General features: G+C 39.8%; 1 protein-coding gene across 1 annotated transcript; it reads left to right on the plus strand.

The window, feature by feature from the left end:
* Positions 1 to 229: 229 nt before the first annotated feature.
* On the plus strand, positions 230 to 19,342 carry ELMOD1 (ELMO domain containing 1). The gene is made up of 10 exons (XM_054384211.1): positions 230 to 374; positions 533 to 561; positions 1,737 to 1,834; positions 6,973 to 7,102; positions 10,230 to 10,363; positions 11,576 to 11,644; positions 11,950 to 11,973; positions 13,665 to 13,715; positions 16,196 to 16,329; positions 19,170 to 19,342. Exons 1-10 carry the CDS (start codon positions 230 to 232, stop codon positions 19,340 to 19,342), a joined length of 987 nt encoding a protein of 328 aa, XP_054240186.1.
* The last annotated feature ends 1,658 nt before the right edge of the window (positions 19,343 to 21,000 follow it).

Here is a 21,000-nt window from a genome sequence, read left to right on the forward strand (position 1 = left end):
GTTTGATTTGGTTGTTTTGGTTTTTTTTTTTTTTTTGTTGGTTTGTGGTGGTGAAGGCTAAAAAGCCTGATTTAAGACTTGCCAAGATAAAGCAAAAGCAGCATTCATATGTTTAAAGGTGCCCTTAGGCAATGGGAATTTGGGGTGAGGAAGTACCTTCTGCTTGGGTCATGGCCTTGTTGAAACAAACTTGCTCAAGACTTATTTTCAGGCTTCTTCTTTTGCCAGGATGTTTGTCCAGGTATGCCTGTACTTCTACTGCAAATGCTTGTGGCGCTGCCTGAAATTTGTGGTCAGGAAACTAACAGGTCAATGTGAATTGCAAAGGATTTGTTACAATACTAAACCTGGAGCTGCCAGAACTATGAAAATAGGTAACTGCAAAATTCCTTATTTCTGCATGCTTTTGGTACCTTTCTGCACATGCAGAAAGTCACACAATAGTGTGACTTCATTCTTACATGTAAACAAATTGTTCAGTGAATCCAGTATAATCTTGTCTGATGTGCTTTCACATGCTGTTCTCTTACAGAGGCATCACTGAAAGGTTCAAAAAGTAAGGTGAGTAAAAGATATCTCCATTCATCTTTTTTGTGGTGTCCTGTGCAGTTGGCTTGTTCAGTCTGAGTTTGTTCACACCAAATCACGCTAAGGTTTGATACGATTTTATATCAAAGCCTTCCTCTACTGCAGAGGGTCTTGGTTCCACAATAGCAGGTTAGCTTGCAAAAGTCAGGGAGAGTGTCCCATGCTCCAGGGATAGGCATGCTGTGGCACTGATGAAATTGTGTTGTAATTTGGGGTCATATAGCTTCATTCCTTACCCTGCCTTAACAGTTCTGTAATCTGCAGTCAGTCACTTATACACTTTACATCTCAGGTTTTTTGTCTGAAAAGCATGGATAAAAGAGGCTGAAGGCAGCAGTATCTAGATAGCCAAGAGAGCTTTGATCACTGCTTTCTTTTTAACTACATTAATGGAGAAGAGCCTCTGTCATCCTTTCACTGTAGCACTGATTGTGCTAATATTAATTCTTACAAAGCATTTGTGTAAATGTTAAATAGCATCATTCAGCTGTTCATTTCTCTTTGGCATGAGAATTGGTGATGTTGAAAAGCTTACCTCAGCTTTAGCAAAACTGATGTCACATAGCTCCTTGTTCACCATAATGCTTCCAAATGTTTTTTCTAGCACAAGCAGAAAGGCAGAATCTTAGTTAAAAGCTTGCATTTGAAGCACTTGTGTAGTTTTGAGACAAAGCACCAGGGAGTTCCACCTCTTGGTTTTTTTTGGAGGTCATGTTGATTTTTGAATACTGAACTTCTAGGAGCATTACAATGATATTCAAGGGAAAGGAAACCATTTTGCTGTTTTTGCAACACGTTGGGAGAAGGGATGTCAAATGAAGGCTAGCAATTCCAGTGTGGTTGGGTGGATGGCATGAAGCTGCCTCTTGATCAAGGGCCCAGTGCAGATCATTCTACTAGCACCCACCACAGAAATGCCATAGACTGCATGCAAGAGCATGGCCAAGTGACTGAAGTTCTTACAGGGCCAGTGTTCTGAAACTAGTCAGCAAGGTTGAAAAGACTGGAAAGAGGTGTGTGTGTGTATAGATAGAGATGGGATTTCTGGGCTCTTAACCTAGAAGGTTTGGGGTATTAAATTCACCATTGTTAACTTCAATTGAATGATAGCTTCCATAAAAAATAATGTGTTTAAAACCTCTTTTTAGCGGCTGCAAACTTCAGTAAGTGTTCACCCTGATGCTATTGAAAAAACTATAGATGACATCATGGAGCTGAAAAGGATTAATCCAGATGTAAATCCACAGTAAGTTCTCAGTTTCCTTACAAAACAAATAGGAATTATTGATTTCTTCAGTGCTTAGCTCCATGGAGAACTGGTTCTCCATAGCTATTGTGACATGCAATTTGAAGATGAATTCTGTCTCTCAGTATAAAACTCCCAACTTAAGCTTTGCTGTCAAAAAGCAGATAGAGAAATGAATGATCTTTAGCCATGACTGTAATAGGCAAGTCTTGAATCACACTGTCATAGTGTATTGTTGATGCATTGATTTATGGGGGCCACTTCCCCGGGAATAAAATACCACCAAAGCAGGTGGTCCTGGCAGTGACAGTGATGGCTTCTTAGCAAGGCTGTATGTGACCTTTTTGAGTAGGGAAGAAATCATCACAATTTAACTGATATAAACCAAATACTGGGTTATATTTTAAACCTGCTGTTAATTACCCAAGCACAGATTTTAACAATATAATGTAGGTTATATTCTTTAAATGCTACGAGAAGTTAGTGACAAGAATGGATTGACAACAAACCATTACATTTATAAGCATGTGTTTTAAGAGTAAATAATAACACCTTTCTGGTTGTCTAACCTTTCAGCCCCTAGCTTAAGTCACAAGATGGCCTAGGTGAGGCATCAGTGGGAGAAATATTGAGGATTATATTATTCAGGTGATTGGTGTGAGGTTCACTGCTCTTCCCAAACTTGAAATTGATGTACATAATCCAAAATAGCCATCCATAAATTGATAGCTGCTCTTCTTTAAAGTGATCAGCAGCATCAACAAGTGAGGTGGTCTCAAGGTCTTGCTGGAATACCAAAACTCAAAGGCTTATATTGAAAAATACTTTTTTTTTTTTCCTTGTCTGATTATAGCAGTGGCCTCCCAGCCCTACCCCCTCAGTGAAAAGTACAGTAACTAGTCATAAAATAAGGCTTCACTGATCAGAAAGGAACGATCACTAGATGTCTCTCTAACTTGAGAGACAACTGTTGTGGACTTGACCATTGCCCATCCAGATTGAAAAAATAGTAACCCAACCATTAGAGAAAGGAACAAAATAAGGGGAACAAAAGAAAGAAAATATACCTGCCTTACAGATGAGAAGTCCTGTGAAGTTCTTCTGTGAGTGCGCACAGAACTTTTCCAGGGATGTCTCTTCACAGGACCTTGCCTACCACCCTCAAAGGGAGGGTGAGGAAGGAGCAGCTTCAGCTTCTGAGAGGCTTCCCATCTGTCAAGAATTCCACAACTCTGGTACTTTCATATTGCACAGGGTGTTGATAGCTGACAGTCAGAAAAAAACAGTGATGGCATAATTGGTGAAGATGACACATGAGGAAAAACTGCAGTATGTAAATGTGCACAGCTGAAAGCCTGGCCTGTGGACATCAGTAACTGCAGCATTAGCAATCAGGCTGAGTCAAGCACTCACTTCTCAGTGTTGGGTATCTGGGTGGAATAATTAAAAGGAAAAAATAGAGAATTTATTTAAATAGTGTTTTATATGATGCTGGAGACCACCAGCTGATTCTTCTCGTGGCATTGCCTTTAGCATCTGAAAAAATGCTGTCATTCAGAATACAGAGAGTGAACAGAGGTGCAAAATATTTCTGCTTGCTTGAATCAGGCACCCAAATCTTAAGTTACATTTTGAGTGATCTGGTCCTAATATTTAAAAAACAAAACAAAACAAACAAAAACTCCACGCACAAACCCCCAAACAGACCAGCAAAAAACCCAAACAAACAAAAAACCAAACACCAGGTAGTGTTCATATGCTCAGCAGAGAAGAAAAGCTTAATTGTTTTTTGGACTAGAACCTTTTCAACGTTTTCCAGGACTGAGTCTTTCATCTTAATTCCCACTCACAGAATCATAGAATGGTTTGGGTTGGAAAGGACCTCCAAAGTCCAGCCCCCCTGCAGTGAGCAGGAGCATCTTCCGTTACATCAGGTTGTCCAGAGCCCTGTCAAGCCTGTCCTTGAATATCTCCAAGAATGGGGCCTCAACTACTTCCTAGGGCAACCTGTTCCAGTGTTCCACTGTTCTCATGGTGAAGAACTTCCTCCTAATGTCCAACCTAATTCTACTCTTCTCTAATTTCAAACCATTGCCTCTGGTCCTATCACCACAGGCCTTTCTAAACACTCCTTTTCCAGCCTTCTTTTAGGCCCCTTTCAGGTACTGGCAGGTCGCCATTAGGTCCCCCGGAGTCTTCTCTTCTCCAGGCTGAACAGCTCCAGCTCGCTCAGCCTGTCCTCATAGAAGTGTTCCAGCTCCCGGATCATTTTCCTGGCCCTCCTCTGGACCCATTCTATGTCCTCGTGTAGAGAACACCAGCACTGGGCACACTGTTGAAGTACCATTTCAAAACAATGAGGAATGTAGGCCTGGGATGTGCAAGATGCTGCCACACGCATAGAAAGAGGCTTTGCCCCTGAATGGCTCCTTACATTAAACGGATCACTGTTCTGCTAAACTTTTCAGTGCAGATGATGAGTTTTACATGAACCGTTTTTTTTATACTAAAGCTTTCTGCAGAAATTTCATCAAAAGCAGGTCAGCTGTTTCCTTAGAGAGGATTGCGGAAAAACAAGTGGCTTGCCTACTCTTGAATGTGTAAAAAGCCTGCGTCCAAGCTGTCCCTTTCAGATGCTCTAGCCTTCCCTTGCATAGTAGAAGCTTGTAATCTCCTGGGGAAGGACAGTGGGACATGTGTCATAGTATATGTGTTTCTGCAAATCTGTATGCAGTCATTTTAGTTAATTTAAGAGCTTTGCAAAGCTGAAGTAACATCCCAGGAGTGTTTGCACTGAGCTATGGGTTGCTGTGACCTGAAGAGGAAGAAGGGGCTGCAGTAATTTCCCTTTGTCAATACCTCTGAGATAAGCGTGTGTTTAGTGGTGGGAGCAAGTAGGTTGAATAACCAGGTGGTGACATGTGCTGTCTGCATTAACTATGGAAGCAATCCATGATATACTCCCAGTTTTGGACTAACCTCCATCTGATAGAGCACCTGGAGCTGAGTGCAGTGGGAGTGCAAGCCTGGGCAGATTGCTTCTCTGCTCTGAGAACTGCCTCTGTCAGCACAGGAACGGCAGGGAGGAGATGTTGGCCATCAGCAGCTCACCCATAATCCTCTGCTTGGCAAGGGGGAGAGCAAAAGCTTAATGAAAAATAAATCTTATGAGGAGCAACTGAGGGAGCTGGGACTGTTTAGTTTGGAAAAGAGAAGGCTGAGGGGAGACCTCATTGCTGTCTACAACTACCTGAAAGGACATTGTAGAGGCTGGTGCTGGTCTCTTCTCACAGGTAATTAATGATAGAACAAGAGGGAATGGTCTCAAGCTGCGACTGGGCAGGGTTAGACTGGACATTAGGAAAAAAAATTTCACAAAAGGAGTGGTCAGGCATTGGAGTGGGGGCTGCCCAGGGAGGTAGTTGAGTCTCCAGCCCTGGATGTGTTTAAAAGCTGTTTGGATGTGGTGCCTGGGGATATGGTTTAGGGGTGAGCTTTGTAGAGTAGGGTTATCGGTTGGACTTGGTGATCCTGAGGGTCTTTTCCAACATGAATGTTTCTGTGATTCTGTGAAAAGGAGAATGGAGGAAATAATTCCACAACTCCCACTACACACCCCCACCAAATAACGTTGCATGGAACATTCAACTAGCTTTATAGATAAAGTGCAAACGTGACTTGCTTTGTGTATGGTTTTGTGCCATTTGGAACTTAAAAACACTTTGTTGTTTGAATTTTGTAATGTAAAATTATTCTGTTTTGCCACTGCCAGTAGTGTTCTGCTCTAAACTACTCTGAGGTTATAGAGTAGTTAAAAACATTATGGCTGTGGTTTAGCGATGCATTACAGCAATTCGCGTGCAGACTTTATCAGGCTTTTCAGCTTTCTTTGAAATGCAGCCTTTGTGTGAAACTGCAGGGTATAGCAGGTGAAGCATGTAAAAAATAATAAAAAAAAAATCAATCCCCAAAACAACAACAAAACCCAACCAAACAAAAAACAGCAAAGGAGGGAGCACACTGCATAGTTTATGCTGAAAACGTTATTGCCATAAAAAGCATGAAATTGCAGCGAGAGAAATGACCTGATGGTGACATCTCTGATTCTGTAGACTAATCTCAAAAGATAAACAGTGAAAATCCTTCTGCTCAGAAAATTTAACAATACTATGGAACTCAGTATACCAAACAAAGCAGATGAGGACCCTGTGCAGCTTAATATCAGTGCAGCCTGTTCCACAGAGGAGTGAAGATATAGATTTAGCTGCACTGTCCAAATCCATGTTAGGCATTCAGATAATTTCAGACATTATTAAAATTTTATGAATTTATTCCCATGTATCATTAAATGTTCTTACAAGCATGGCAGTTGTGTACTGTATAACTTGTATTTCGTATTATAAAATCTTAGCCTAAAACTGAATAAGCTGTTGTTATTTAAAGCCTTGGAAGCCACATCTTTGGTGAGGGGGTTAGAGTTTTTTGTTTGTTTTGGGTTGGGTTTTTTTTGGTGATTTGTTCTTTTTAATGATGCATCAGGAAATGTAAAAAGGAAATGTAAAATTTTCATTACAATGAAAAGAGAGCCATTATGATGGTTCTTAACATGAGATTAAAAACATGCTTCCTAGAGGTAGATCTTTGAACTATATTACCTTTTGGGTTTCTGTCCTTTTTATGCTAGTTTTTGTGGTATAGAAGCAAAAATAATGTTTTTTTCATTTTTTTGCTGATTTTTCCCCTTCCCCTCACCCCTTTTTACATTCACATATCTGGTCTCAGTGCATTGTATGAAAAGCTGCCATTTGAATGAGAGGAAAGATTCAGTGATGTACTTGTTGCAGGCATTCAGTGCTGCTGTATATAGTTAGAATGAGATTTCAATGTGGAAATTCACTGTTCAAAAGTCTTCAAAAATCCCCAATTTTAACGTCTAAGGGAGGCACTAAATAAGACCATGCATTTCACAAGGCCTTGTTTAATGTAATACTGATCTCTTGGAAATTCTCCCATTGTCAGACTGTCAGTTCATTGATGTAACATTACTCAGGTGAATTAGCTAGGTATGTGCTCAGTGGTGCTGTTTCATGGGTACATATGGTTGCATTGGATTGTGTTTTCCTTTCCTGCCCCCTCAGGTTGGGAGTATCTCTTCAGGCATGCTTGCTGCAGATTGTGGGGTACAGAAATCTGGTTGCAGAGGTTGAAAAGCTGCGCAGAGAGCCCTATGATTCAGAGAATCCGCAGCATGAGGAAATGCTTCTGAAGGTAGGTGCTTAAGAGGTACTTAAAGGGACATGCTTTATTCATGTCAGCTCCAAACAGCCTGGTTTATAGACTTCTTGATGTTTTAAAGAGGTATTGTTACCTTACTCCATGGTGTGCCAGTTTTTAAGATAAGACTATAGAGCATATTAATCTGGTCTGGGTGTAACACCTGCCAAGCAAGCAGCTGGCTCCCTGGTTGATGAATGCATGTCCCTTGGCTGGACTGTAAGCACTGGATATACCCAGCTTGTACTGCAGATAACAGCTCTGGAAAAATAGCCCTATGTCTTACTTCAGTATATCTTTCTTCAGCATGAGAAGGATATTTTTCTCTCTCAACCAGAACAAAAAGGGGTTTTTTTCCTTCTGTTTTTGAAGATATCATCTGTATATCACAATGGCAAACTTCTATTGTTCATTGTGTGGGACAGAAGGCTGGAGATGATGACTTACATGTTATATTTACCAAATACGTTTTCAGATTAAAACAAAATTAAACTACTCTTTAGATAACGCATACAGAGTGATGAAAAACATGCCAACTGGATTTTACTTACTTCATGCTTTTAGGAAGGCCTTGCACTGGAACAGATTTATTAAAAAGTATTTTTTCAGGAAGATGATTTTGCAGCTGTAAGCAGAAGGAGAGCTAGAGAGCTCTTAAGTTAGAAAAGAATTTTGGAGATAATAAAGAGGGTACAAAATAGTGTAGAAGAAAGTCCCACTATTTCTTCTGATCCTGTTTCTGACCATAGCTAATTCAAGGTGCTTCAGAAAAATGGCAAGAAACCATAGAATAACGAGAAGTAGCTTATCTATAAGCAAAATGCCTTTTTACAGAATTTTCAGATATTTTATAAAAACATATCATCTGTCTGGATATTTTTTAATATATTAAAATATATATATATAGAGAGAGAGAGAGAATTTCAACACTACCTGAGCTTCTGCCCCCATCCATGATGGTGAAGCTGTCTTCCACACTCTAGCTTGAAGTGTAGTGCTTTACACAAGTTACTGTGGGAGCTTCTGGAAATTTTACCTTAGTAACTTGGGCTTTCAGATACTTCCCAAAAATCCTAGTAGAGATCTTACATAAACACTTATGAATGCAAATAACTGTTTCTGAAGAATACCTCAAATGGTCCCAAGAATTCTTGTAAGTGTCTAGAAACTTGTCTTTAAGGTTGCTTCCTTGCTGGGAGGTGGGAGTTTCATGAAGGTGCTGTCCAAATCCAGAGCTGCTCCTTGAAGGGGTGGTCTAGCCACCAGGTAGGATGGTGCAGATGAACTTCTTTACAAGTCCTGCCTCTGTGCAGCTAAATATGCTCATATGCATAAACATGCTCAATATACTCATTTTTGTGGGTAGAGTAGACTTTATCTAAAAGAAGAGAGATTTACCCAGTGAGGATGCACATGTCTTGGATTTGGGAGATCCAGGTGCCAAACTACAGTGCTGGTCCCTGAAAGTACCAAGTACCTAGTTGAAGGTTTGAGGGGAGCCTTTGGCTCCAGAAAAGCATTTCTAAACACATTGGGTGTCCACAAGAAATTGGGTATGAGAATTGGATCACAGGTGAGAAGCACCAAGGAGCTCTCTGTGGTCTCCTTCCCAGCCTATGAGGACAAAAGTCTGGTTTTTAGATGCTCCCAAGAATCATGTCAGCAATGATGTGTAGTCATGTAAGTGCTTTAAAACATAACTGCATGAGAATAAAAGCAGAATTGAAACTGTTTGTCTGAGGGGAGATTAAACAATGCAGCTTATGCTGTAAATCTGTTATGTTGCAGAAAGTATCAGTTTCACCATCTGTGCCCAGTGTGACTGTGCATTAGCACTTCTTTACAGCAGGTGTTTTGCTTTTGTGAATTCTCATGTCAAATGCAAACATGTCCAAGAGCTGAATTCTGTTTCCAACCCAAGCTGGGAGAATATTAGGCCAGTTGGTTTTCATTTCTCCTAGGTATTCTACTATGTGAACTCTGCAATGGGTCATTTGAGTTCCTAATGTCTATCATTTATTCGTGTTTAACAGCAAAGCACTTTATGAATGAGAGAAAGATTAGTTTAGCGTGATTCAACTAATGAATAATACTCTATTTACTGTTGATGCACGAACAACAAAGATAGCAAATATGATTTAAAAAATGATGCCTCATGTAGTCATTATGAAATGTAATCATTAAAGTTTTAACCTTCTTAAGGCACTTAATTTTAATGCAGTTAAAATTGCTAACATTAAAAAAATGTTGGGAAATGTGGCTACAGCTTCTTCCTTTGGGTAGACTTTGTCTAAGTGCATTTCTTGAGGCCTTACTCACCAACTCACAGCCTATGGAGAACACCCAAAGTATATTAAGAAATCAGAAGGGGTGAGCTTGTGAGATGCCACGAGGTGTGTGCAAAAGTACCTATTTGTCAGGCATGTCAATTTAGGCTGCTTTTAGGTGCCTAGCAACATGACGTTTTCATGCTAAAGTCATTGGACCAATACAACTAAGCAGATTTATTCCAGCTGAGGATCTGCCTTGCCTTTTTAATTTTCTTTTATCTGAGATCAATGAATGATTCACCCCTTAATTAAATATGAAGGTGGCAACTGCTATTCTTGCATGGAATTTTTTTTTAATGTTCTCTGATTTGCTTTTCAGCACTGTGGTAGCCAAGTCAGCGCTCTTGATTTATAACCCTTCCAGAGACTTGCAAAAGATGCTGGAGAAAAGATTGATGCAGAGCCTTAGGGACCTGGAGGCAGTTTGCCTGATACTGTCAGTGATTTACAAACACATTCCAGGCCATCCCTGTCTTTGTGCTTATGGAAGCAGGAGCTAGTTTGACGCACAAAGCATGGACAAAAAGAAGTCCTTGTGTGAGATGTTACAGCAGCTGCCGATGAGGTCAGAAGGGCCTTGTAGGGCTGAAACATCGGGAGTGCTGAAGAAAGGTTTTGGATTTACCTCCCACCCTCTTCACCCCCAAGGAATATAATTTGGTTTCATATTTGGGTTGCTGGCATAGCAATGCCATGATGTTACATCAGAACTCAGCTTGGTTTGGGGGGAAAAAAAAAAAAGCATGCCAATGTGTGGAAGTTTAATTATCTTTTACCTGTAATCTTCCTAGTTGTGGAAATGCTTGAAGCCCAATTCACCACTGAAAGCTCGGATTTCGAAGCAGTGGTGTGAAATTGGTTTCCAAGGTGACGATCCTAAAACAGACTTTAGAGGGATGGGTCTCCTGGGCTTATATAACTTGGTGTAAGTATATTCCTCTGGAGATAGGTTTTTGTGTGTCTGAAGTCATTGAAAACCACATTACTTGTAGATTTTTAGCATGTGGGAATAACTTATTAAAAAAGTGTTAGCGACTTCATATAAAAAAGTGAAAGAATTTATTTGCTGGCCCAATTTTTGGAGGACATCCCTTTTCAGAAGTGTCTCCTTCCTTTCAGTGTTCCTAATTTAACTCAGTAATACCACTTGCTAAGCTGCTAAGCAGTTTTTTCTTCTTCCTTTTTTTTTTTTTTCCTCTCAAGTTTCTCAGACACAGTAAGTTAGCAGTCTCTTCCTACAAGAAAGAAATTGTAAAGCATATTTTCACCACTATCTAGCTCTCCTTGTACAAAAATACCCTGGAATTGTGTGGGTGGGTGGGTTATGTTACTGCTCAGCTTTCTTGTTTGGGAATTTCATGCTGAGTTCTTAGGCAAAACACTGGAAATGCAGCCACTGATGGCAGACTTCTGTAGTTGAATGGCTACTTGTTTCTGTTGATACTCAGAATTAATCAGTGATTTTGCATCACTGTTCCTTTCCGCGTCACACGCGAGGTGTTAGTACCACATCCCTTGTTAGTAATTTGGGAATTGATCACTGCCTGTTATTTCCTCCAGCCCATGTATCTAATGCAGGTAAAGTCATGTAACTTGGAAACACTTGACAAAATACACCCTCTCTCTATGAGGGCTTTTATAGGTTGGAGGACATAAATTATCCATTGTCTGTATGTCATTCTCATGTCATTCAGGTGATGATCTAGACTCTAGACTGTGGTTTTGAACTTCCATCGGAGGTGAATCCCTGCCATGTATTTCACTTACTTTCCTATGATGACTCTTATCTTGATTAATGAATATGCCAGATCAAGAAGCCTGAACTGCTTTCTCTTGAGCTCAACAGCCAACATGTTCTAGTAATAAGCAACAATTTACTGCAGGATGGGTAGAAAGGGGCCTCTGGTAATGCACATTCACTAAGCACTTACAGGATTGCATTTGTTATTTGAAGCTGCTTTTGTCTTTGATTTGGGGTGTGTGTGTGCTTGCTTAATGAATTTAACATGTTAAGTGCTACTCATATTGCATAACACATGTAGTGACCTTTAAAATGGTGTGTATGGACAGCTTAGTATGAGTTAAGATGCTTTTTATGTTGTGTTTCTATAACAACCCCAAATATGTATACCTGCAGGTATTTTGCTGAATGGGACACTGAGATAGCCCTGCAAGTTCTCTCTGATTCACTTCATCCTAAATACAGGTAACGCCTGAGACCAGAAAAAGTAACTTAGAGAGTGCTATGCTGGCTGGTTTTTGGGGGAGGAGGCTGGGGTTTTATTTTGGTTTATTCTTTTTGTTTGTTTGGGCATATGCTTGGGTATTGCCACATGATACCTGTTTCCAAGTACTGATCCTGAAAGCTGATCAAGTCCGAGAGGAAAACTTACTGCATCTTGGAAATAGTTACACTTAGTGTTAGATGTTTTTGCTTATGCTTCTCATTTCAAGTGATTTTGTATTTTGATTTACCTTTCTTTTAATTCTTTTTTTCTTTTCATAATGAAGGGAAGTCACTAAGAAGGAACTAAGGTATTTTTTTTCATTTCTCTTGGTTTTATGGGAACCTACATGTAAATAAAGATCAAACCATACTACACTTCTGTGTCTTATAAAGTGAAAGTCTTTGTTGCAACACCAAGGTTTCCACGTTCCATTCTATAAAATTAGGTGTAGCTAGTGGTGCAACACTGGGTATGTCTGAGCATGCTTATGTATAAAGAATGAAATCAACCTTGTCTGATGCAGCTAAAGCACTGTTTTAGACCTATTTAGTACCAGGCTTAAGGACTTGAGTGACTTTCACCTATAGGGAAAAAGTCTTAGACAGTGTCACTATGGTCACAACTGCTGTGACTGACTTGATAAGCAAATGCTGTCTAGGCCAAGGACTTGTTAGTACATCTGAAGAGTCTTGGGGTCCTGTGTGAGCACATGCATTTCAATCCTTTGAAAGGGCATTCAGTAAAAGATCGATACTGCTGGCTGGTGCCTATGGTGTCCTTCCTGGTGTGGTTGCCTAGCAGCCATACTGGATTCTGATGTGATCATGATCAATATAACTTCTGTTTCTGTTGAACTGTCTTGCTTGTCTACATCCTACACATGCCACCTTTATTTTTCAATGTTTGCTTGAGTTTTTTTTTAAATGATGTTATGCCACAGCTTACAAAAATGGTTAAGATTTTAGCAAGCAGGTGAAGACTGATGCATTCCTGTACACTAAAGAGGTGAAGCATGTCCTCATGCATACCACCTCTTAACAGTTGGGTCAGGATACATATGAGCCTACTAGCATCTTACATACTTAATGACAACATATTTTAAACACGCTATTTACAACACTTTCACAAATGGCTGCCTATAATTTGGGATCTAAAGCTTGCAAGCTTCTGTCTGACCAGGGCAAAACTCCCACAGGCATGCACAGGTGTAAAGCACTGGTTAGCACTGGGTCTGTGCCTGCTTTTAGCCAGTGATAAATGCAGGCCATGATTTCTTCTAAACTTTCTTCATTTGAGTAGATTAAAACCTGCTTAGTGGAGTGTCAGCTGACTGGTTGTATCATAGAGCTCTTGTAAGTAAAAATGCTGTTGAACAGCAGAAGTGTAGCCTGAAATTAATCTGTTCCCTAACTAATATTGCTTTAATGAAGAAAGCTTCTGTGTTCTTGAAAAGCTCTGCATCATGCTGAATAATGGGAAATAATGATCCTTATTTTTGGCTGTTGAGTGGTTTCTAATTTGGCTGGACATAAATACTTTCTATTAGAGGAGTATTTTCTATGTTTGCTACCTCAGGTAAATCATGTCTTTAGTGATGAGTATCAGATATAGCTTTGAAAACACAGAAGGCTAAACCCATCTTTGATTAGTTAAAAGGAATCTTTTCATCTTTTTGTGTAGCTCAGACTCGAAATGGATCATCATTGCAATCAGTGCAGATAACAACTGGCTTTTACTGAAAGCACTGACATAGGTGCATACTTCATAATGATGAGACAAGTTTATCAACAATGCTATAAAAAGCCAATTGCTCTTTTCCAGTCCTTTTATATCAATCTATTGAATCAGTTGTAGAGTTAAATGTGATTAGCCTTATCAATGAAGGTAAAATACTGTGTTCAGTCAATGTTATGATATAAAAGCAACTGAAGGAAAATACTTGTCAAATAGAAATACATGGCAATATCTGGATTGTAATTAATTTTTTTTTTCCCTCAGCCACCTCAGCAAAGCTGAATGGGAGAAGAAAAAGTTTGATAAGGCCATCGGGTAAGTTTAAAAAGATTTTTAAAGTTGTCACAAACCCAACAGTTAACAATGATGCTGATTTGAGGGCAAAAAGCTGTTTTCTGGTTACTGTTTAAAGGAAATTTCAGTGTGCAGACTAACATCTATTGTAATAACCACACTTCGATTTTGTTCAAAGATTACAGGAAACAGTTTTGAAGTAAGAATTAGGAAAAATAAAATGCTGTAGCACAGAGAACCTTTCTCTATATACCATGAGTAGTGCAGTGATGAATATCAGTTTAATTCTTCTTAACATATGTTCAAGTCTCACTTCTTACTGTCAGAGGCAGGTTCTGATCTGCTTTCAGGAAAGTATAATAAGGGAAAAAAATGGAGAGGTTGGGGGTTGTGCTTTTGGGTTTTGTTTGGTGTGGGTTTTGGTTTGTTTTTTTTTTTTTTCTTAAGCAGTGACTTTGCTGTTGCTGCATGATTCATGAGTATGGAACTGCATTTGAAAATCAGTAATATGTTTTAATGCTCATATTTAATTTTTCCATGAAACTTGCCATTAAATTCTAGACTTCTTTTGCCACCTGAAATACATCAAAGGTTAAAGAAGAGGGAAGTATTTTGGTTTACTTGATAGAGAGAATTGAAAAAATGCCCGTGACAGTCTACATAAGACACTTATGTTTACAGGAGAGGAAAAAAATAATTGCTGAATAACTAAACAAGTTTGCTTTTATCACTAAACATCAGTGATGGACATTATATATTTTTCTTGGGAAATAGTCACTGCCAGAAATGTCAAGTTCTTGATGCAACAGGCTCACAAATTAAGAAATAAATTCCAGTTTCTGAGTTCTGTTGTGCATCACAGTATCACAGTATATCAGAGGCTGGAAGGAACCTCAAGAGATCATCAGGCCCAACCCCCGCTGACAGAGCAGGATCACTTAGGATAGTCTGCACAGGAATACATCCAGGTGGGTTTTGAAAGTCTTCAGAGAAGGAGACAATCCCCCTGGGCAGCCTGTTCCAGTGCTCTGTCACCCTCACTGTAAAGAAGTTTCTCCTCATGTTGAGCTGAAATCTTCTGTGTTCTAGTTTCAACCCATTGTTCCTTGTCTTATCACTGAACCACCAGAAAGAGCCTGGCCCCCTGCACTTGACACCCACCCCTCAGATATTTATACACATTAATCAGATCCCCTCTCAGTCTTCTCAAGACTAAACAGCCTCATGGATCTCAGTCTCTCTTCATAGGGGAGATGCTCAAGTCCCCTAATCATCCTTGTGGCTCTCCATTGGATTCTCTCCAGCAGGTCTCTGTCTCCCTTGAACTGGGGAGCCTAAAACTGGACACAGTATTCCAGGTTTGGTCTCACCAGGGCAGAGTAGAGAGGTAGAAGAACCTCCCTAGACCTGCTGGCCATACTTTTCTTGATACATCCCAGGATCCCATTGGCTCTCTTGGCCACAAGGGCACATTGTTGTTCCATGCAGAACTTGCTGTCCACCAGCACTCCAAGGTCTTTCTCTGTGGAGCTGCTTTGCAGCAGGGCAGCCCCTAACCTGTACTGGTGCCTGTTGTTATTTCTCCCCAGATGCAGGACCCTCCACTTGTCCTTATTAAACTTGATGAGGTTTGCCTGCCCCCAGCTCTCCAGCCTGTCCAGGTCATGTTGGATGGCTGCACAGCCTGAGGGGGTGTCAGCCAACCCCCCCAGTTTTGTATCATCAGAACTTGCTGAGGGTACTCTCAATGCCCTCATCCAGGTCGTTGATAAAGATACTGAACAAAACTGGACCCAGTACCGATCCCTGGGGACACCACTTGCCACAGGCCTCCAAGTTGACTTTGTGCCATTGATGATGACCTTCTGCATAAATATACTGTGCTTATTGATATCTCTTAGCAGGACAGGAGTTTGGTTCATAAGTCTGATTTTCTTATTTCTGTCTCCAGCATGCTCTGATTTAGGTTTTTGCTTGGGTTTTGGCCTGAATATCTAGGTCTCTGTTAGGAAGAGACTGGTGGTGACTCAGCTGGATCATTTTCACAGGCTTTTTAAACAACTGAATGTTTTCCTAGAAGTCATTGTTGAAACCTAATGTTCCTAACTGTGGGTAACGAACTCCAGTGGGGCAAATGATGGTCACCTTGCAGACACAACCACCATGTGGAGTGCTTGCCCTGTGTCAGGGGCATGCTTGGGCTTGTTCTTATCCTCTAGGAACAAATCCATGCTGCCCCACTGAAAATGTTGGCACAGTGGTGAAACTCCTGTGTTCACCATGACTGTTTCATAAAGGAAGCACTGCTACTAGAGTGTACAAAGCAGGCAGGATAATTGTTTTTCTTGTTTCTCCACCCCCCTCTCACCCTTTGAAGCTCATGAAGAAGGGAATTACTACACCTCAGTAGCACACAAAGTCTGCAGTGTCATCTGTGTTTCTTATAATACCCTGAAAGAAGACAAACTCTCCTCAAATGCTGCTGCTTCTTTCTCTTACAGCTATTCTTTTGCTATCGTGGGCATTAACATAACAGACCTTGCATACAACCTGCTTGTGAGTGGAGCTCTGAAGACTCATTTCTACAACGTTGCTCCAGAAGCACCAACACTAACTCACTTTCAGCAGACGTTCTGTAAGTGACAAGGGTTGGGAAACACACGATTTGTGCTCCTGCTGACACTTTGTGCTACTCACACTTTGGGGGGAGGGGGGAAAAAAGTCTGTACTGACTCAGCACAAGGGGCTGTGCTAGTCTTGCTCTCCTGTTTTTAGGATGCTTGTATTCAGTTCTTAGTTGTGATGGATGCCCTATCAAACCAAGGGGTAAACAAGACAAACCAAAAATCCTAAAAAAAAAAATAAAATGAAATTAAAAAAAAAAAAATCACCAAATGCCTGAATAAATCCAACTGACCTAATATATTTGTATCTACATTTAAGTGTTATCCTCCACCTTTCAGTAGAGTTGTCCCCCCCTCAAAATAATGCTTTCCCAGTCCTTTCCCCTGTATTTGAGCATCTCTTCTATAGCACAACATGCTGTGCATCCTTTCATGGTAGGAGCAACACTTCTAATATTTTTCACTGCATAGGCAAGAAACTGATAACAAGAAATAAAATTGCACTGGTCTGCATATTTATAACAATTGCAAATGGGTTTGGTGTCTCTATTGTTTGTTTGGGTTTTGGTTGGTTGGGTTTGATTTTGTTTGTATGGTTAGGGATTTTCTTGAAAGTTTGGCTATTTAGGTAACATTATTTTGTTCTGCATCTAATATTTTCTTATTGTTTAACTGGATAAATGACAGTTACTGGTGTCCTGTGCATCTGTCTCATGGAAGAGTCTAGTCTCTTCAGAACAAGACTCATTCACCCTGGATTTTATATGGGCAGATGTCATACTGTATTGGAACTCTCCCCTTTGTGATGGTTTCTGGGTTTCTGCCTTAAATAGGCTGACTGGTAGGAACTCTGGTTGGTTTAGCTGCTAGGCTTTTGTCCTTGGAGGTCAATGGCTGGATGAATAAAAACAGGCAGATAAGTATCTACCTAAATATTCACTCATGCATCTTCACATGATTTGTTCCTTGGAGGGGTTTCTCTATTTGCCACATTTCTAATGTGCCTGTGGCCTAGTGAATGGATGTGTCTGGTGCAGTTGATGTGTCTGCTGATCAGCATGGCCAGTCCATCATGACAACACTGAAAGGAGAGCTGATTTTGATAGAGGGAAGAGCTATAGCCCATACATGTTAGAATTAGGAAGTGGGATAAAACTTGCACAGGTCTCTGGTTTATAATGGGCCAGTAAAAGTTGTGACTGTTCCTGCATACTCTGCCCACCATCCTAGGAAAAAACTTATCAGATGGACTTTATTGTAGAGGAAGCATCAACAGACAAACTTTCCTGGAGCAAAGATGATTCAGCCAGAGATTATCTGTTTGAGTCTGACAAATCCCTGCACTTACACTTTTGCAGTCTCTCTCCTCTCCCTGCCCCGGTCATCCTATGTTTCCTTCAAATTTCCTTCAAACTCAGACCCTATTAAGCTATGTTAAATGCCTGCAGGCTGCCTGACTGAACCAGAAAGTGAAAATTACATTGCCCAGGCATCAGCCTTGCTGGTAGAGGAGCTAAATGCTGATCCATTACCTCACCTCACCTGCACCCTTCTGCCCCTTCAGCTATGGGAATACATATGAAATTGAGAGTTGTGTTTGGCCCACTGCTTTTGGGCTCTATTGCTTTCTCTGACTGCACAAGCAATGCATGAAACTGCATTGCTCAATAGCATGCTTGACAGTCTCTGCTTAAGTACAGAAGGTGCCACATGGAAATCTCCTAGATTTGAAGGTGAGGGGGTAAAGATCTAACAATGTTTTATGTTTTATATAGTAATTTTTTCAAAATATATTTTAATGAGTATTTCTTTGGAAGTAGCATCTCTTTGGAATGAAGCAGGCTGTGACTGTTGGGATATATGGAAGAGATCTGGAGATGTACTTAAATTATTTTTTAAAATCAATTTTCTCAAAGTGATGATGGGGAAAATATCACTGTACAAATATACATTGAAATTTAAGTTAGAAGCACGTGTGTTGTAATAGTCATACAACAGAAATAAATGCATAAAAGTAATGAAGCCTTTTTTACAACAAATGCCTTCACTTTCTGGAATACAGAAAACTTAGTTGCACTTTTTGCTGTGTTGAAATGAAGAATTCCACTTCTTCAATGGTTCATCTGCTGTGGAATTTGGGATAAAGAGATTGGGTCCAGTTCATTCAAGTCCTAGTGTTTTTCCTGTCAGCAAAATTCTTTTGAGTCTAAGGACAGCATGGAACTGAGAGGGGAAAGGACTTACTCAGATCCTATATGTCTGTTAGAATCAAGTTTCTTCCTGTAATGGTGTTTTCTTGTAAAAGTTAGGGTTTCTGTATATCACCTTATTTATCTTATCAAGACTAGACATAAGTGTTGAACATCTACAGTAAGGTCATGCACTCACAAGATAAAACTGTGCATGGAAGTGTTAATACAGGAAGATATGATGGTAACTTACGTTATCTACAAGTAAGCTCTTCTTTAGTGGAGAGTAAGCAATGCTTTTATGAGAAAATATATGTAAGGCAGAACTTGAATATAAACAAAAGGCTGGTAAGGCAGCATCAGCAGCATCTTCCCCTGCTTTTATTCTCATCACTTTCACATTTTAGTTTATGTATCCATACATCAACGCAAGTGGCTCCTTGTATTTCTGGAGATAAGTTCTGCCAGCATATAATACTCACCAATTTTTTTTGTCCCGAGTGGGTTGTCTTGTATCTGCATAGTGTTATGAGGTATCAAACCTCAATGACCAGGATTCTTTGTGTAAATCATGATTGTTAATTGCAGCTTTCTTTCTAATTTTGTATGTGGTCTGCACACACTGTGTTTATTTCTTCTACTTCTCTTTTTTTATGGTGCAGGCTACTTAATGCATGAATTCCACAAATTCTGGATTGAAGAGGATCCGCTGGACATAATGGAGTTCAATCGTGTCAGAGAGAAATTTCATAAGCGGATCTTGAAACAGCTCCAGAACCCAGAGATGGCTCTGTGCCCTCATTTTGCTGCATCAGAAAATTTAATCAATATGTAGTTTCTCATTCGATTTTATTTGGAAACACTCTCACTCTTGTGTTAGGTCACTGTTTAGACCATCACTAGCATACTGAATGACCATGGCGATTGTATGCATGATTTTGGTGCAGTATCCATCTACTTTGTCACATGTACTAGATCCCCTTCTGCTTCTCTTGGTGGGGATTTCTTATTTGGAATGGGTGCTCATACTGCCCCATTATGCAGTGTTACATTCTGAATTGATGTCCAAGTATCAGAGTTTTTCTATTTTTTTAGACTTTCCTCATAACTCAGCATTGACAATTGAATTGTATCTCTCTTGCTGTGGTATATGTGGAATAAGTAGCTGGATCTTGTATTGTGCAAGCTTTTTTAACTTCTTGGTATGTTTTAAGATAACTACTGGCATTTCAAGTGAATTGTGTTTGGACCTCATCTAGAAGATAATGTGTGTAATTTAATCTGATGCAGGCAAACACATTAAAGTCCGATTTTCTTCATGCAGACATTATATGCTTAATGCAGAATTAATGAGGCTTGTGAGGTACAAGTTTCAGCCAGAGGAGTTTATGCAGAATTGCTATCGGACACAGCTGCATGAATACCAAATGGTCTGGTGATGCTAACACATTCACAGTGAACTGCAAACACACTCACAACTACTGGATACTGGCAGGGGCCAAAAATTGTCATCAGGCTGTTGTCGCCAACACCACCATGCTGAAGCATGGTCTAAATTCCTGCACAATCCTTTGAATATACAGGGGTTAGTATTTTGTGTCACATGTTGGAAAGCAACGTGATTTGGTCACATTGTGCTTGGTGAATTCAGGGGAACAAAATTTTTTTTTTTTGAACTACTGAGAAATGTTTCTTTAGTTTTCAGTTCAGTTCCAGACAACTGGGAGAAATAATTGATTAGAAGGTTTAGAGCAAAACCACTTGAGTTTCCCAGAGTACTTATAAAAAAATTTAAAATGGCAAATTGCCTTTTTTCTAAAAGCAGAAATGAGTAAAAGTGTTTGACACTAAGATTGTGTAGTATATTGAACAGCATCTACCATGGCATTTCATACCCATGGTATTTTTTACCTTCTAAGCAATCAATTTTAGTATTATGTTTGTGTAAATCACTTGCATATGGAGATTAAACTGGTAGTGTCCAACTACTTGTGTATTATATGAATAAATTATGTCATTCTAAACTGATGCACTGTGTTTTATTTTTGAGATATGCAGTACAAATGAAAACTGTTTAATGGATCAGATAAAAGGAATGTAACAGCTTTGCATAACTTCCATAGGCTGAAGAGTGATCTGAACTTCCTCAAATCTTTTTTTTTTAACCATATCTTGTTAGAGTTTGGCCATTACTTTCTAAGTGAAAAAGTACAGCAGTGAGAGTTCTTGGGGAAACTCCTTGGGTTTAAGCCCTCTTGTTTCTTTCCTGAAATGTAAGTTGGGGATCAGGACTCTTCAGGGCTGGAAACTATACTCATTGCAGAGTTTATCAGCAAAATTTTGAGTGTTGCAGTAATTGGCCTTCTCCGATGAATTTGGAAATATGGAATTGGAATTATTACTATTGCATATTTTGCATGAAAATACAATTAATAAAATCTCTGCATGGTTAACTTGCTACTGTTCATTTTGGAGAGCGATTTATAATTAGTA

This window comes from Indicator indicator, chromosome 1 (genome assembly GCF_027791375.1).
Source record: "Indicator indicator isolate 239-I01 chromosome 1, UM_Iind_1.1, whole genome shotgun sequence".
NCBI lineage: Eukaryota > Metazoa > Chordata > Aves > Piciformes > Indicatoridae > Indicator > Indicator indicator.

Coding starts and splice junctions, on each gene's coding strand:
- ELMOD1 (XM_054384211.1), top strand. CDS start 230: ATGTTTGTCCAGGTATGCCTGTACTTCTACTGCAAATGCTTGTGGCGC. Junction 10,364..11,575: donor CTGGGCTTATATAACTTGGT/GTAAGTATATTC, acceptor GTATACCTGCAG/GTATTTTGCTGAATGGGACA. Junction 13,716..16,195: donor AAGTTTGATAAGGCCATCGG/GTAAGTTTAAAA, acceptor TTTCTCTTACAG/CTATTCTTTTGCTATCGTGG.